This window comes from Mustela erminea, chromosome 16 (assembly GCF_009829155.1).
Source record: "Mustela erminea isolate mMusErm1 chromosome 16, mMusErm1.Pri, whole genome shotgun sequence".
Lineage (NCBI taxonomy): Eukaryota > Metazoa > Chordata > Mammalia > Carnivora > Mustelidae > Mustela > Mustela erminea.
The window spans coordinates 59,541,625-59,558,866 of NC_045629.1; the positions used below are offsets into that span (position 1 = coordinate 59,541,625).

The 17,242-nt window shown below is 33.9% G+C and overlaps 1 protein-coding gene across 5 annotated transcripts in view; it reads right to left on the bottom strand.

The window, feature by feature from the left end:
• The window catches only part of CSMD3 (CUB and Sushi multiple domains 3), a 1,246,643-nt gene that overhangs the window by 623,545 nt on the left and 605,856 nt on the right, over positions 1 to 17,242 (bottom strand). For all 5 annotated transcript variants that reach the window (XM_032316321.1, XM_032316320.1, XM_032316319.1 and 2 more), the window contains one exon: positions 5,903 to 6,024. In XM_032316321.1, the coding sequence (XP_032172212.1) occupies positions 5,903 to 6,024 (122 nt within the window). The remainder of the gene's footprint in view (positions 1 to 5,902; positions 6,025 to 17,242) is intronic.

Below are 17,242 nucleotides of genomic sequence, written 5' to 3' on the forward strand. Positions count from 1 at the left end.
CATGTGCCTGTCTTCATTCTTTCTGAACTGTATTCTTCTATGCTTGGTTAATTTAATATTTTATTACTGATATCCCCATGGATTTTATTTTCTTAGTTGTGAGGTTTTCTGACATCCTAGAAACATTAGTATTACTCTTACAAATAGTCATCCTATGTGGATAAAAGTGCAACCCTTTAAAATTAGAAAAAGAACTGGTCAAAAAGCCAGAAAGAATTTTATTCTACAACATTTTTATCTCAGATCTGCACATTATACTGAAGAACTACTCAATTAAAAAAAACAACAACTATTTTGACATTACTATTAATTTATATTTATATTAGAAGACCCACTTCTCAAAAAGCTATTAGAAATTCAAGAAATGAAGAGTAAAGGAATCCGACATCACCATATGTTTTCAAGAGCTAGATCCCTCTTATCCCAATATTTATGAAGATAGAGGAAATAAGCATATAATTAATTTGCAGTATATGGTAAAATATGTTACAGCAAAGCTAAATATTTCAATAAATTCTTTATACTAGGTCAAGAGACAATGAAAATTATGACTATATCATAAACCACCTGCCTCAAGGTTCCTTAGTGACAAGTGACAGAAAACTCTTTTGGCTGACTTAAGGAAAAATGAAAAAAAAATTACTAAATAAAGATATGGGGTAGTTAGAGAAGTAAGGAAAAGCTAAAATCCCAGGTTGGCAGTGGAAGCATCCCTTCTTCTTTTCCCTTGAAGCCCCTACCAAAACTTCACTTGAGGCAATTTCCTTGCAATGGGATATTTATTCTCCTTAAGACCAACCACTTACCATCATCACCACGCATACTCCCTAGAGCAGAGGGTCAAATTCTCTGTGGTGATGTTTGATATTTTCCCTGTATGATGTTAGCCACCAGCAATGTGTGGCTATCGAGAACTAGAAATATGGCTCATCTCAACTGAGATGTCCCTTAAGTATTAAATACATTTTGGATTTCAAAAATTTAAAATGAAAAAATTTATATATACAGTATATCATTTTATTAACGATTTTATTCGGATTACATGAAATTATACATTGTGGTTAAATAAGTTACAGCATTAAAATTAACTTCATCTTTAAAAAAATGTAGCTATTAGAAAATTTTTTAAAATTCTATATATGAATCACATATTTTTAGTGGACAATACTGGTCTAGACAGCCCTGAAACAATTTTGCAGACATAGGTCAAAGCATTTTGATAACTACTTTCTCCTACAGTTTTAAATAGACATTTTTTTTTCTAAGTGTGAGTAGCTGCAAAGGATGCAAGTTCTATATCATAATTTTACAAATATTCTAAATATAGTTTCCTTAAAATCTTACAGTAGTCCATTTTGTTTTTAGAAAACATTGACTGCATGTTTTAAGTGCAGAAACTGTAAAATCAATCAGACAAATTGGAAATTCTATGTGTTCAAAAAGTCAGACTACTCTATAATTCTATGTACTGTAAATTCTAGTTCTAGGATAGACAGAGACACAGACAAATTCAAAGATAAGTGGGTAGACAGATGACAGATACATAATAAATACATGCATTCATAAAGAGATAAAGAGGTGAGACTTTCTTTAAGTTTGATGTTTAGAAGAAATAAGGTAATAGTTCCTTCAAATATTTCCTAGTGAATATATTTTTTGTTTTGTTCTAAAAGACTCTCCCCTCAGAAACTGTGTGCATGTAGAATTTTCTAGTCTGGATCTCTGGAATTTTATTTACACTCAAATAATGTAAAACATCAGCTTGTAATGTAAAGCTTTCAGCTGGGAAGATAATACATGACACACTTTTGAAACGAAAGATAATCATGAAAAGGAAAGTGATAAAAGAGAACAAACAGAAGAGGGTCTTCAAGCAGGACAGTATTAGAAAGCAGAATACATGAAAATGGTGTTCTGTCCCCACCTCTTCCCCCAAGTACACCCTGGGAATCGTTGTGTACCCCAGAACAGACATACATCAGATTGAAGACAAATGCACTAGACCAATTAAATCAAGGGAGATCATCCTTATTAAAATTAAGGAAAAATTCAAGGCAGAAAAGTACTGACTTCACATATGGAGCTAATGTCAAATGCATATCGTAATGCAAGAAGAACAATTAATTCAATGACCAGGCTAGTTTAAAGTGTTTGTTCTAATATTTTAACTTACTGTTCTGAGGAAGCCCTCAATTATGTTCATCATTGAAATTCTAAAATTAAAGGAAAAATTCCCTTATAGAAGCTTGGGGAAGGAGTATGAAGTGACCCTGAAAACATATATTACTTTAAGACTGTAATGCTCAGTCATTATACTTTATTTCTAGTAAGCTTAATGGTGATGTGTATAAACTGAGCAGTAAAAATGACTAATTTAATGGTATGTCATCTATAAATTAATTAATTGAATAATCAAAGATGGAAGACAACAGTACAGAGGGACATTTTATTCTGCATCAATACATAACTTAAATCTAACAATTAAAGACAAGCATATTTCTTTTCTTTTTTTTTTTTAACATACAGTGTATTATTTTCTTCAGGGGCACAAGTCTGCGAATCATCAGTCTTTCTTAATGAGATGGAATTATTTGCCAATGATAGATGTCTTTTAAAATTATTCTACTTTGAGATAATTCATATTTTCTTAACTAGTCAGTAAAACAACTTTATGGTTTGATATAATTACCTCTAATATATGAAAAAGAGAAACTATTTCAGAGGATTCAAAAACCCTGACTGTCTACAGCTCTATTACTAGTGAAAGGGAAAAACCAGATTTGTAAACAGTTCCATTCAGTTTCATCCAACTTCAAATCTCAAAATTTTTGCCATGATTCATATACATGTTTTGGACATTTAGAACACCATGATTGCTTTTAAAAGTATCAAACATATCAAACATAGGGCATCTATGTGGCTCAGTCAGTTAAGTGTCTGCCTTTGGCTCTAGTCATGATCCCAGGGTCCTGGGATGGAGTACCACATCAGGCTCCCTGCTAAGGAAAAAGCTTGCCTCTACCCTCTCCCTCTGCCACTTGTGCTCATTCTCTCTCTCTCTCTCTCTTGCTCACTCTCAAAAATAAATAAATAAAATCTTTTAAAAATACAAATCATCAAACAGGTGCACCTGGGTGGCTCAGTGGGTTAAAACCTCTGCCTTCGGCTCAGGTCATCATCCCAGGGTCCTGGGATCAAGCCCTACGTCGGGCTCTCAGCTCAGCGGGAAGCCTGCTTCTCTTCCTCTCTCTCTCTCTCTCTGCCTGCCTCTCTGCCTACTTGTGATCTCTGTCTGTTAAATAAATAAATAAAATCTTTAAAAAAAATCATCAAACATGAAGAAAACTTTGAACAATGGTATATGAAGAAAATTATAGATATTGAAGTTAAGCATCTTGGTTCATTGAAGTTTACACCAACTAGGAAAGCTTGTGTGCCAATGGTTCATGCCAGCAACTGACTTCCAAAATGAGTTTTTTTTTTTTTTTAAGATTTTATTTATTTACTTGAGAGAGAGAAGGGGATCCCAAACAGGGGAAGTGGTGGGGGGAGGGAGAAGCAGGCTCCCCATTGAGCAGGGAGCCCTACACAGGGCTGATCCCAGAACCCCAAGATCATGACCTGAGCAGAAGGCAGACACAAGCAACTGAGCCACCCAGGTGCCCCCTCAAAAGAGTTCTGATCTAGGAATCTGTAGAAGCAAAACACAATTTTTCAAACTATGTTAAAACCCATTATAACATGCATCATAAAATCCATTTATTGAGGCATGACCAAGATTTTAAAAACAAATAGATCACAATAGATTAGAATAAAAAACAGAGAAGTGTATTCACATATTAAGGGAAAATGTTATTTTGTGGCACTGTGTGTGTGTATGTGAGTCAGCTGGACCACAGCGTAAAAGTATAATTCTATCAATGGGTCACAGGTAAAAATGCTTGAAAGCCAATTTCTTTAAGGATATCTTAAAATAGAGGTAAACCAACAGATCAAAAATTAATGTCCTCAGTCAGCTACTTGATAAAAATAGCAAAGAAGTGAAAGTAATTATGTCTTCCTTAGAAAATTGGATTTTTTTTTTAGGAGAAAAAGAAGAGATAAAAGTTTGGCAGATTGGGTAAGATAAACAAGGAGAAATGCGACGACCTCTGTGAAACCTCAGGTGTCTCAGTAAGTGAGAATGAATTAAACTTAGCAAAGCTGACATCTTATAGAACAGAAGATAATTACCACACTTTGATGACAATTATAGGTAATTATCATGACACAAAAAGATTTCTATCTCAATGTAAGACTGATACAATGTGTTTGTTCCGTACTATAATGAATTTACTTCCTATTTATCTTGGTATAAGATACATATACCTTCCTGTAAGATTTATCATTGTGAGTAACACAGCTCTGACCTTTGCTGGCTATGTGGTCTTAAACAAGTTATTCAGCCTCTGTGTTAAGTGTAGACAGTAAAAGTACCTATTTCACAGCAGGAGTCTTATGAGGATTAAATAATTAATAAAAAGTGCTATCAATAGTATCTGGCATATTGCTAAGTGTTCAATAAATGTAACTTGGTTTTTCAAGTACTTCATGATTTTTAAAAAAAAAATTTCTCAACAACCCATAATTTGCACAGAGAGGATACATGACAAATAAATGTTTGGTGAATTGAACTGATGACACAAGTTGGGTGAGTAAAATTATTTCCTTTATGTAGTTGAAAGTTTAGATACAGTGATTTTTCCCAAGTTTACTCAGATGTTTTGGGACAGCATAAGCTTCTGATCTAATTCTTCTGATTCATAAATCAGGACTTTTCTATGAGGTAAGTGTCACTGACCCCTGAACTGATTTTTGAAACCATACTGCTGTCATCAAGATTAGGTTTTATGAACATAAAACCTAGAACATTCTGGCAGGTAGAACATACTTTATCTAATAACAATGAGTTAATGTGTTTTAAGTCCTTACTATATCTAGCCCTCTGCACTTATTACCTCATTTATTTCTCACAGCTCACTATGAACTGCATATTCTTAGTATCCACATTTTTATAGATAGAGAAACAGAATTACAGGGAGGTTAAATAACTTGATCAAAGGTGACAGTAAATTCTAAATCAGTATTTGAACTACAATCTAAACCAGTTTTATGTGCTCTAATATGAAACTTGCCTTAATTTAACCTCGGAAAGATATCATACAATCTGAGAGGAATTTTGATTCTGCCTGGTTAGGTCCTTCTTACAAGGAGAAGAAGGAGAGAGAGAAGACAAGAAAACTTGCGAAGTTTTCAGCTGTTCTAACACTCGTGCAGCATAATAATTTTATTCAAAGTATTGTGGGATATGCATGTTTAGATGTATTCCTCATTTCTAGTGAAACAGAAAGACAATCTAACCTTTTAAAATATCCACAAAGTGGATCCTCCATTAGTACAGACCACATTAAACCCAACTTCTTATAATAAGGAATAGCTCTATGACCTATGGTAATAGAGAAACAATGAAACAAAAGTAAGCTATATACTAAAACATGATGCATCTGAATAATAGGTCAAGAAGAAAAAATATGAAGTGAAAAGGCATGTTTCATGGCTTCTTTAAAAAAAGTCAAAACCAGAAAAAGAAATATGTCCTTATAACCTTCAAAAATATATCTCAGAAAACATTAATTTATGATTTGAATGTGTTGTTATTTATATTAATAACTGGGAGTAGAACTGTATTGTTTAAAATTTATTTTTTCCAAAATTCTCATATAGGTTTATGTTTAGAGAATAAGTAGAAAATACTGCAGAAGTCAAACTTCAGTTATGAACTGCTTTTACTACATTTTCCTCATGATCTCTTTGCCTTTGTCTTTATGATTATGCTTTTCTACCACAGCTGGTTTTCCCTTACCTTATTTGTATTCACTGCTGTGATGACCCAGACGCACTGTGCATTGCTGTCATACTGGAATGGGAAGTTGGGAGACGTAAAGGTGCCACTTGGTCCTTGAAGATTAGAGCCACACGTCTTCACTAAAAGAGAAATTGAATTTTTAAAAGGAGTCAATCCTGCTTGCAAAATTTTAGCAATAAAGTATTTTGCAAACAGACTTTGAATTCAAGATTGTACAATTATAACCACAGTGAAATGTATACTAGGGCATTATGCCCCTTATCAAAGTGAGGGGCTTTTTTATACCCTAAAGTTCACAAACTCAGTATTTTCAACATTAATTGAAAATTAATTATGAATAACAGTGTGAGGCACTATAACTTACCTTAATTAGAGAGAGGTCTAGTTATGTAATACTGTGTTAACAAAAATCCACAGAGTAAGAAACAAAGCCATGGGTTAAGCAATCCAGATAGTATTTTATTTTTTAAATTATTTATTTATCTATCTATCTATCAGAGAGAGAGAGAGAGAAAACACACACAGCAAAGGGAGCAGCAGGCAGAGGGAGAAGCAGGCTCCCTGCTGAGCAAGGAGCCTGATGTGGGTGGGACTCAATCGCAGAACCCTGGGATCATGACCTGAACTAAAGGCAGATAGCTTAATGACTGAGCCACCCAGGAGCCCCTCCCATTCACTTTTGAATGTATTACAGCTGACTTCTCTCATTTGGGTATTGAATTACTTTCTCAGTGCCAGAAATGAACTCCTAATTGCTAAATCTAATATCTCTTCATTTTTTCCACATACTTGATCTCTTAGCAGTAATGGAAAGTATCGATAGGCTTTATTTGAAGTTATCATGCCTTCCCTTACACAGTCCTGAACTCCCTTGATTTTTACCTAATTGGTTTAAATCATTATGCTCCATACCCTGTGTTCTTGTTCTATTTTTTTTTCCTTTGCATTTGACCCTTAGATAGCAGAATTATAAATTGATTACATGGACTATTTTTCTTTGTTCAGTGTTCTCTCTGAATAGTTAATCTAATTCACTACTTCGACTACAACAATCATTTCTGTGCTGATAGCTTTCAAATGTATATTACCATTTTTTCTATCTCCTATTTCTAGAGTAAATGTTTCTCTGCTTGCTAGACATTCTATAAAATGTTTTAATGGAGCTTTTAAATAAACTTCTCTTAATTCATCCATCCACTTCCGTCCGATACAGACATAAACACTCCTCAAGACCTGTGGATATCTCATCTGAAACATTCCATTTTCCTTCTTTTCTTCTCTTCCCAGTACCCAGTACTTCATCACCATCTTTTCTTGAACTAGAAATAGCTGCTTAACTCCTTCCTTCTACTGATATTTCTCCGTGTCCTATCCATCTTTGTGTTATTATATTTATCTTTCTAAAAGACAGACTTGACTATTTTACTTCATTAAAAAGCTTGATCTCTGATTCCTCTATAATAAATTCCAAACTGTGAGGACCTAGATTTCTTTTCTAGTACATTTTATACAGTAAACATTCAACTTCTGCCAGAAAAAAAAATCTTATTCTTCTTTGAATGTATTACACCCTTTATCATTTCTACTTATTTCTATGATGTTTTCCCAGTCAAAAATGTTACTACTTCTTATATCCCCCTGCAGAAATTCTATTCATTTAAACAAAGACAATCTGATGTGTCACTTCTTTTTGTAAGAAGTATTCCTAATTCCTCCACTCAGGGTTCTGTAATAGATTGTAGTCTTCACAGAACATTTATTTGAACAACAGATGTATAAAGGTGGTCAAGTGCTAGTGATCTGATAGAAAGCACAGTTATAAACATTTTAAGAACTTCAGAGCAATAACAAATTTACAGCAATAACAAATTTACAGCAATTCAGTGATTGCTTTGAAGTTAATTGAATTAGCTTCCTGATAAGACATACTGCTTCTTTGAGTGAGACACTACTTGGCAATTCTATGGCAAGCTTTGTTTTACAAGATGTATACACACTTATAATCTTCTGTGGACAAGACCTTGTTTTTCACCTCTGTTAACTCTTGGTACAGTGGCTTTCATAATGCAGGGATGTTTACTACTGGAACAGATATCCAAGTTCTTTTTCATAGTTCTTACATGGAGTAGCAAGTAAGTGATCCCTACATGGTGATGAAGAATCTTTGTAAATATGTGTTAGACTAAGAAGTTGTCTTTTTGAAAATAAAGAAAAAAAACCACTCATAAATGACAAGTAAAAATCACCCATAAGTAAGTTGGATTTATAAAATACTATGGGGGTAATAGATCAAGAAATCCTATGGAAGTAGATAACAGATCAGGAAAAGCTATTCTTAGGAAGTGACATAGAAAAATACTTGTTTTCTTTCTAAGTTTTGTTTTCCTCCTTCGGTAATTTAGGAGACTTTCTCCCATGGCTCTTGTAGAAACCTTATAAAGAACAAATTCATTCTGATCAGATCAAGCTACAAAATAACAAGCTGCCCATTTCCCCAGTAGCACTTCATAAAACATTATCTTTTTTTTTTTAAATTAGCATGTTACTATTATTAGAGATGGTTGAAATGAAATATTTTTAGGGACATTTGAGAGAAAAAAAAATATCATCCCATGCTGGCAAATGTAAAATATAAAACAATGCACTGATGAAAAATTGAGAAAATAAAGTGGCTCAGGAAATTAGTTTCTAAGATAGAAGTTATAGGAGTTCTAGTTTGAGCTATATTAACTTCAAATACTTGCAAAGTTGTGAAAAATACGTTTTACATTAAAATAAAATACTTTCAATGAAGGAATTAATAATCTAGGGAGGGAAAAATGCCCAGAAAATGAAACGAGCTTGGGGATTAATTTTCAACTGACATAATAAAAGATTTGCTGTAACAAAATGGATGAAACATGGTAGAAATCTATTATCACAGTGGACAAAGGGAAATAAGACAAGTGAGAGGAACACCACCAGAATAGCATTTGTTCTCTTAATGGGCAGAAGGAGGAATTGTGGAGTTTTCACATAGAAAATAGAACTCCACTAAATAAGTACAGATTTCTGGGTTGAGTGTCAGAATTTTAGTCTTTCTGCACAATATCTGACATATGTTTAGAAGGATTCTGTTCAGCTCCATTTTATCTTTCTCTTGCACTTTCTTTCTGGGAAAGGAAATTCTTAATAGTTTAGAAAATCAGGTACAGAGATGTTTTTATTATGAAGGGAATTCCTACATGGATGTTTAATTTGTAACAATCTAACAAACATGTGGAATTTAAGTAGTGACCTGCAAAATGGTTATAACCCTTTTAATACACCAGAATTTATTTTGTTTTTAATTTTACTTTGTTTAATACATATATATCTACCTAGAAAAACATGCTGATTTACCTAAACATCAAAAACCTATTGTTAAGCTTCAGATAAACAGCTATAGAAACTACTCTCTGAATCAATTTTAATTCTCAGATTGTGGACTCTTGGTCATGAAACACCTCCCTCTTGCCCCCTTAACATTCCCACCTCCCTCCCCACATCTCAAGGTGAAAGATAAAACCTATTTAAATCTGTGTGTGGAACTATCAATAAGTAGTTCCATTTAATAATACTTCATTGGACATCCCAGTCCCTATGTCTTCATGAGAAGCTGATAAAGTGTCAGAAGTGGAGTTACAATTAGGACTAATCTTCCAATATATCTGAGCATTATCTGCATAAGAATGGCAAGTCTAATCCATGTCTTCACTTGAAAGGAAGCATATAAATGTGGAATAATAATGAAATGAACCCAAAGCAGAAAACTGGAAAACAGAGGAGAGGCCATGAAAGGGACAGAATGAAAATCAGCAAAAGGCAGACTATACAGGATCAGATAAATCTGATTAAAACCCAGCAAATGCAATTCCTTTTAAAAGTGAGAAATATAATGGACTTATTTTTCAAGTCAAAAATAAAGTACGGAGATTCTTTATTTTTCTTTTTCTAGTTCTTGTTCATAATTTAACCTAGTCATGAAGGTCAAGTTTTTATACAATCCTGCTTCTTCCTGCTCTTTGTCTCACTGAGTCACCCTATTTGTATTAGGATGAGAGGACATATGGCATTGAATCGGTAATAGAAATGACTGTATGAATTTATGATTCAGTTTGCTTTTTGAGAAAAATAAAAGAAAATCCAACTTAATCTAAGGTTGCCAATAAGAAACAGATCAGTTAGGCGGTAGGCTAGAATGAGATTAATTATTATGCCTAATATATCTAGAAACCATAGTGTTTTTAAGATCATTCATGAGGGAAGAGTTGGTGGAATGAAGAAAAGAAAGAAAGAAAAAGAGGGTCGATAGTAAAGAAGATGGGGGCGGAGTTTAAGCAACTGCTTTGACAAAGGGCTTAATAGGTAAGAGTATGTACTATTTGGCTTCAAACTATTGCTCTGCCTTTTATAGACTGACTGCAGCCTTTCCCATATTATCTAGAAGATTCACTGAGCAGGTTGTCACTTGTACATTTAAAAACTGGTTTTCTGTTTCTTTAGAGGAAACTAGGTCAGTGTCCACTCGAATTTATGTAAAACTGACATAATCCAGAAAATCAGAAAGCAGGAATTTAAAGCCAGAATTAACTAATAGACGTTAAGTTTCTACCTACTGGCCCCAAAAAATCACTGACATCTTTTAGAAGGCTTTGTACTTCCCAGAATTTAAAATCAGGGATAAGACTATCTGATGTACATCAAACAAGGCAGGAAACATTAGGAGTCAATTTGTAATTTCAAAATGCATCATGCTCTAAGCTACTTACATAGCTTTTCATATGTGGTTTTCTTCATCTGGAATATTCTTTTTTAGCTCTTAACCTGCTAGCTAAAATTCATTTTCCAAAGCCTTACTTGTATTAGAGCATTCTTACTCTATTTTAATTATTTAAATACTGCATTCCTTTATATTATATCTTGTAACTCCTAGGGACAAAAAAAATTGACTTAGTGTATAAAAACATAATAAATGCTCAGTAACGTTTTTTATTCAAAAATAATTAAAGTGAAATACACCTAAAGGTAATAAAAAGACCAAAGTTTATAATTTAAATGTTCTAATTAAAATGTGAGAAAAAGAGGTAATTCACAAAGAAACATCTCAAGATAATTTGGAAATCACTGGAAATTCTAGATAATTTTTCCTCCTCGTTGAAAGGTAGAATGATAAATGATGATAGGTTTTTGTAATTTTTCATGGAGATATTTATTCAACATCAAACATTGATTTAGAAAGTTCAGGGCAAAAAATGAATAAGATGGGATCATTTCTTTAAGAGACTTAAGTCTTAAAAACACAAATATGTCATTTCAAAAATGAGTTACTAGTGTAAAGGTAAGCAGGTGTTAATGGGAACACAGAAACTGCACATTTTTGCAGCTTAGGAAATTAGAGAAGTCATCCTTGAGATGATGTCAAAGTTGAATGTTGAAAAGTTAGGACACATGGACTGCGAGTAGAAACCAGGAAGGTCTTCTAAGCAGATGCACTAGCTAGCATATTGTATATAAGAAAATTAAATCCCAGAACATCTAAGATTGTTTGGAGCTGAGGAGATTCTTTAGGTAGAACTCAAGAGGTAAATAAACAGCTCTTCAAGGAAAGCCATACAGGATAGGCCAAGAGAGTTGTTAGATTTTAGGTGTTGTTGTTGTTGTTGTTGTTTTCAAAACTATTGAAGGGCACTTGACTTAACTGTGTCTGTAATTAAGTTGATTAGTCCAGATGTCATATGAGGCATGGATATAAAAAACCAAAAACTAGAGGACCGGGGATAAGAATGAAAAAGTCAAGTCATGTCCTTTTTTTACCCTATATACTTATTTTTTTAAAATATAATTCTACTTAGTTTTAAATGCACAGGCATAGCATATTTAGTCACTTAGTTATTTACTCAGTCATTCACTAATTATTAAAAAAAAAACAAACAAAAAAACAAAACAGATGCACTCAAAAGTATGAGAATTAGTGAACACACAGTTGTGGACGAGCCCTGCATTCATACACCTCACATTCTGGGGAGAAAGACAGACATGAAACAGCACATTACAAGATTATATAATCATGAAAAAGGCTACGAGTAAAGTCCAGACGTTCCTAAAAGGACAGCCATCCGTCCTTTTGTTGTGCTTTGCAGATATTACATTTTTTACAAATGAGGCTTCAGGGCAACCCTGCATCTAGCAAGTCTGTCAGTGTCATTTTTTCCAATAGCATTTGCTCATTTCATGTCTCCGTGCCACATTTTGGGAATTCTCATAATATTTCAAACTGTTTCATTATTATTATATTTGAAGTGCTTTTGACTTGCTGCAATCTCATGGTAAAACTTTAACGAATGAGAAGCTGGTTCTTAAAATGAGCCAAGAAAGTGTTTTTTTGAGATGGAATCTACTCCTGGTGAAGACTCTATAAAGATTGTTGAAATGACAACAAAGGATTTAGAATATTACATCAATTTCTTTGGTCACAGGGCAGGGTCTGAGAGGACTGACTTCAACTTAGAAAGTTCTATTGTGGGTAAAATTCTATCAAACAGCATCTCATGATACAGAGAAGTGTAGCAAAAAAGAGTGAGTTGATGTGGCAAAATTCACTGTTGCTTTCTTTTTTTTTTTTTATAAGAAATTGCCACAGCCACCTCAGCCTTCATCAACCACCCCCCGTATCAGCCAGCAGCCATCAACATCAAAGACCCTCCACCAGCAAAATGATTACAACTTCCTGAAAGCTCACATGATGGACAGCATTTTTTTTAGCAATAAAGTTTTTTTTTTCTATACATAATGCTATCATATACTTAACTAGACTACAGTACAGTAGAAACATAACTTTTATATGCACTGAGAAACCAAAGCACTCATTTGACTCACTTCATTGTGATATTTGCTTTATTTTTGGTGGTCTGGAACCAAACCCACAATATCTCCAAGGTAGGCCTCTGTGTGTGTGTGTGTGCATGTGCGCGCACACGTGATTGTGTGTATGCACATGTATGTATATGTATGCATGTGTATATGTGTGTATATGTATTTGCAGGTACATGTATGTGTGTGTGTGTGTATGATTTGCTTTAATCTGAGGAGTCAACTCATAAAGCACTAGTCCTCAAAAAATTAGAGGCCATCAGTACAATATAATTTAGGGCACGGGAAAGAGGGACAACACATGTCAGAAAGTGATTATATGGAATTTTTAAAAAAAGAAAAAAATATATATTGTTCAAGTGTATCCAACAACCAAATTATTAATATTTTTTTGAATTCTTTAAATACGCTTGCATGAATTATTCGAAACCATTGTGATTAGATTTTACATCATGGTGTTGCTGCTTAGCAATTTTTTAAGTATCTAAAAACAGTTTGGTTTTAGGTAGATGTATTATCTTCTCTCCATTTTTTTTTTTTTATTTCTAGCAATAGGTTTAACATGTCTCAGATGATATGAAGGCCACATAACAGACAACCATTTCACTAAATAATGGGGTTTCATTAGAAGTTCTTTCCTGACTAACAATGACTGGCATATGCCTCTGACGTGGCATCCAAGATCTTTACAAAGGGAACTACAGAAAAGTAAAAAAGACTGGAGACTACATCTGAGAACTGGGTTAGTGAATTCTAGGATATGAAAAACATTGATATAAAAGAGTCTATTTCTCTATACAAAAAGATATTTTAAAATTATCATTCATGATTTCAAAGAACAGAATATAAGTTCTAAGATTGTCAACCACCAAGATCACTTTTGAGTTTATACTACTCAAGGATAGCATCATTATGTAAATCTAAGACAATGTTCTGAAAAAAATTTCTACTATTTGGGAAGTAGAAAGGTCTTGGTACAAAACTATCATTCAGAGCAAAACAGAACAAAAAAAAGTGGTTCCAAATTATCTAAACATTGGATGGAAAAGCAAACTGTATCTATCATTTATCTGCCACAGAAAACAGCTGGGTGAAACAAACATTTTTAGTCTCATAAACAGGTTAAAAATGTTTCATAAGTGGAACTCCAGAACACAGTTTCTATATCCTGATAGGGTGACAGGTAAATTAGCTAAATTAAATATCTCAAAATTTAGATTAATAAGACATGAAAACCCCATATTTATTTAATATTGAGGACTGGAAAATAAATTGCATAATCAGATGTCACTTGCTCAAAAGCACAGTTGACCCACCTGGTAATTGGGCTGGGAGTGGGAAATAAAAAAATGGGGGTATGAGGCCATCTGGCAAGCATATGCCCAGGATAAAGGAGGAAACCTCTACTCAAAATGTTCAGATATTTCTGAATGTGGGCCAAGTTTTCCAGTTCTAATTTTTCAAAAGCTGAGAATCTGGATGTTTATGCAAAATATTTAATATTTAAAATGTTAGAAAAATTTTAAGATACAGCAATTTATTATAGGAAAAAGTATAAGCTATTTCTGGACAACAAATCTCTGATTTGCAGTGTTTGGTCCACATACTCGCTTTGATGTAAAATTAAAACAAGAGGATTAGGATTTCAATGGAACAAGAGAGTTTAAAAACACAGTTGTACAACAGTTATACATAATTGTATTTCAATTACACAATTGCAACAAATTATTTTAGTGCTTCTAATTCACAAGTTTTTTTTTTTTTAATTTGCTTTCAAAATGAAAAACCCTTAACAAGTCATTCATCTTATTCTCCTCTTCAATTTAATTTTTTAAGGAAATAAAATCTTTATTTTGGAAAATTTTTAGATTCACAGAACAGACATAAAGATCATGCACAGAGTTCCCATGTACCCTCCACCAGTTTCCCCTAATGTAAACATGTCACATAACCATAGTGTATCTGTCAAAACTAAGAATGTATCTTTGGTACATTCCTCTTAACTAAACTTCAGACTATTTGAATTTCGTCAGGTTTTTCATTTGCTTCAGTTTATTTTGTTTTTAGACTAACATCCTCTTTTCCATCCTAGGATCTAATCCAAGATAACACATTACATATGCCTCTTTAGTCTACTCCTTTAATGTCATTTTAAATTAATATTGTACCAATCACCCACAAATGTGGTGTGTGTGTGTGTGTGTGTGTGTGTGTTTAATATGAAAAGTCGTTACTCCAATGTATTAGCAAGCCCAGAGCAGACACATGGATGATTTTCAGAGCTGGCGAAACTTGAGGCCAGAACTTGAACAGAGTGAGGTTGATAAGTAATAACTTATCATGCCACAGGAGCCCTTGGTTGAACCTGTCCTCATCACAGTACAAGCATCTTTCTAGCCAAAATTCTTAAAGATTCCTTTCCAAGAGTATAGTTAGAAATAAACGAAATTGCTACAGGGTAGTTTAACCTGGACATGAGAAAATGATTTAGTGTTCCATAAGTCAGTACAACGCACTGTTCAAGATGCCATGGGATCTCCTTACCAGATCTTTTTAAATAAGTGTAGAAACCTTATTCTCTGAGCTATACACAATGGTTGCAAGATGTAAAAGCATCACTCTCAGCTTTGCGCAAGTCACTAGTTTATTTGTATCAATCTACGTAAATGATAAAAAGTAGTGGCCCTCTTATTTTTTGGGGGGTCGTGTCTTTTAGGAAACTAAACACATTGGATATTAACACTATTTTGTGTTTATGCATAATTCCCAATTATCAGCTTAGGGCGGGGCTGTGCAATCTTTGCACTTTTGACACTTTGGACTAGATATTCTTTGTTTTGTTGTCAGGGGGCTGTCCTGAGCACTGCAGAATATTTAGCAGCATCTCTGTCTCTGTCCACTTAATGCCATTAGCAATCCCCCGCCAAAGTTATGACAATCAAAAGTTGTGGCCAAACATTGCCAAATGCCCACTGCCTCCCTCCCTTTGGGAGTCATTGACATACAGCAGTATCTTTCATTCTACCGAATATCACTGATTTTTGCTCACACTTTTTAATATCTTTATTCTGTACCAAGAAGTTTTGATGAAAGATATCATAGAAATTAGGCATAAACTTCAGCTTTCATTTCAGTGGGAAGTTATATTAAAAATTGGTTAATAGAGTGTTTTGACACTCAAGAAGTAATCAAAATATTACTATATATATATACACCATATACTATTTCAGTATAGAAATATTACTATATAATATAGAAACTATATTATATATCCTTCTTTCCAAGTCTCTATCATTTATCTAATCGTTTATCTATCATTTATCTAATCCCCACTAATCTTTAGAATTTAAGTGGGCATTCAGGGGCATTTTCCCCAGTAACCCCAATCCTAGTCTACTCCAAGTAGGGTGCTGCTTCCCTTTGTTCCCATAGGTTTTATCTTTATTAGCTAATTTATTACAAATATTATTTCACTCTCTTCTGCTGTCATTCTTTTGCCTCAGTATACTGTAAGCCCCTTCAGGACAATTATCACATATTATTACTAATTAGTTCCTGACTGGTCCTGCATGTAGTCAGTTAGTGTTTAATGAGTTAACAACACCCTTAGAAAATGGAGTCTTGATTGTGACACCAAACTAGGGGGTGTGGTACTTCAAGGAGGAGGATGAAGGTTAGTGGAGATGATGAAAAGCCCACACTCGTGAAAGAAACTGGAGTACAATATATCTGGAGCTAGCTGTATATGTATGCTTTTAGCATTGCTTTTAACATTGACTCTGAGGACTAATGTCAATCATAAAATGAGATATAATGAAATATTTAAGGTAAGGCTCTAAGTCTTGCCACTGGCAAAGTTGCCAAGGACTTGAAATGTATGTTTTCTGCTTGCTAAGACTTCTGATTTCATGTTGTCTTGTGGGTATGAGATTCAAAGTCTCTCTGAGTCCAGACTCTAAGCTCTTAAAAACTGCATAAAAAATTGCTACATAGGGACGCCTGGGTGGCTCAGCTGGTTAAGCGGCTGCCTTTGGCTCAGGTCATGATCCCAGCGTCTTGGGATCGAGTCCCACATCCGGCTCCTTGCTCAGCCGGGAGCCTGCTTCTCCCTCTGCCTCTGCCTGCCATTCTGTCTGCCTGTGCTCGCTCTCGCTCCTCTCTCTCTTTAAAAAAAAAATTGCTACATAACTACAATTTAAAACAAGAATGTTTTTGTTGTTCATTTTTAAAAATTGTGTTGCTTTCTTTTCAATAGATTTCATAGCCCCCATCCCTATTTAGTTGTAGAGATCATAGTCAAGAAATGTACTGACATTCTCAATGTTCTTTCTCAATGTAACCAGATTATGAAGGAACAAATTTCTTACTTGTAAGCACAGTGATAATATAGATTTCATTATCTACTCAACATTCTAGTTAGAAAGAGTCACATTATGTCTGGCCTGG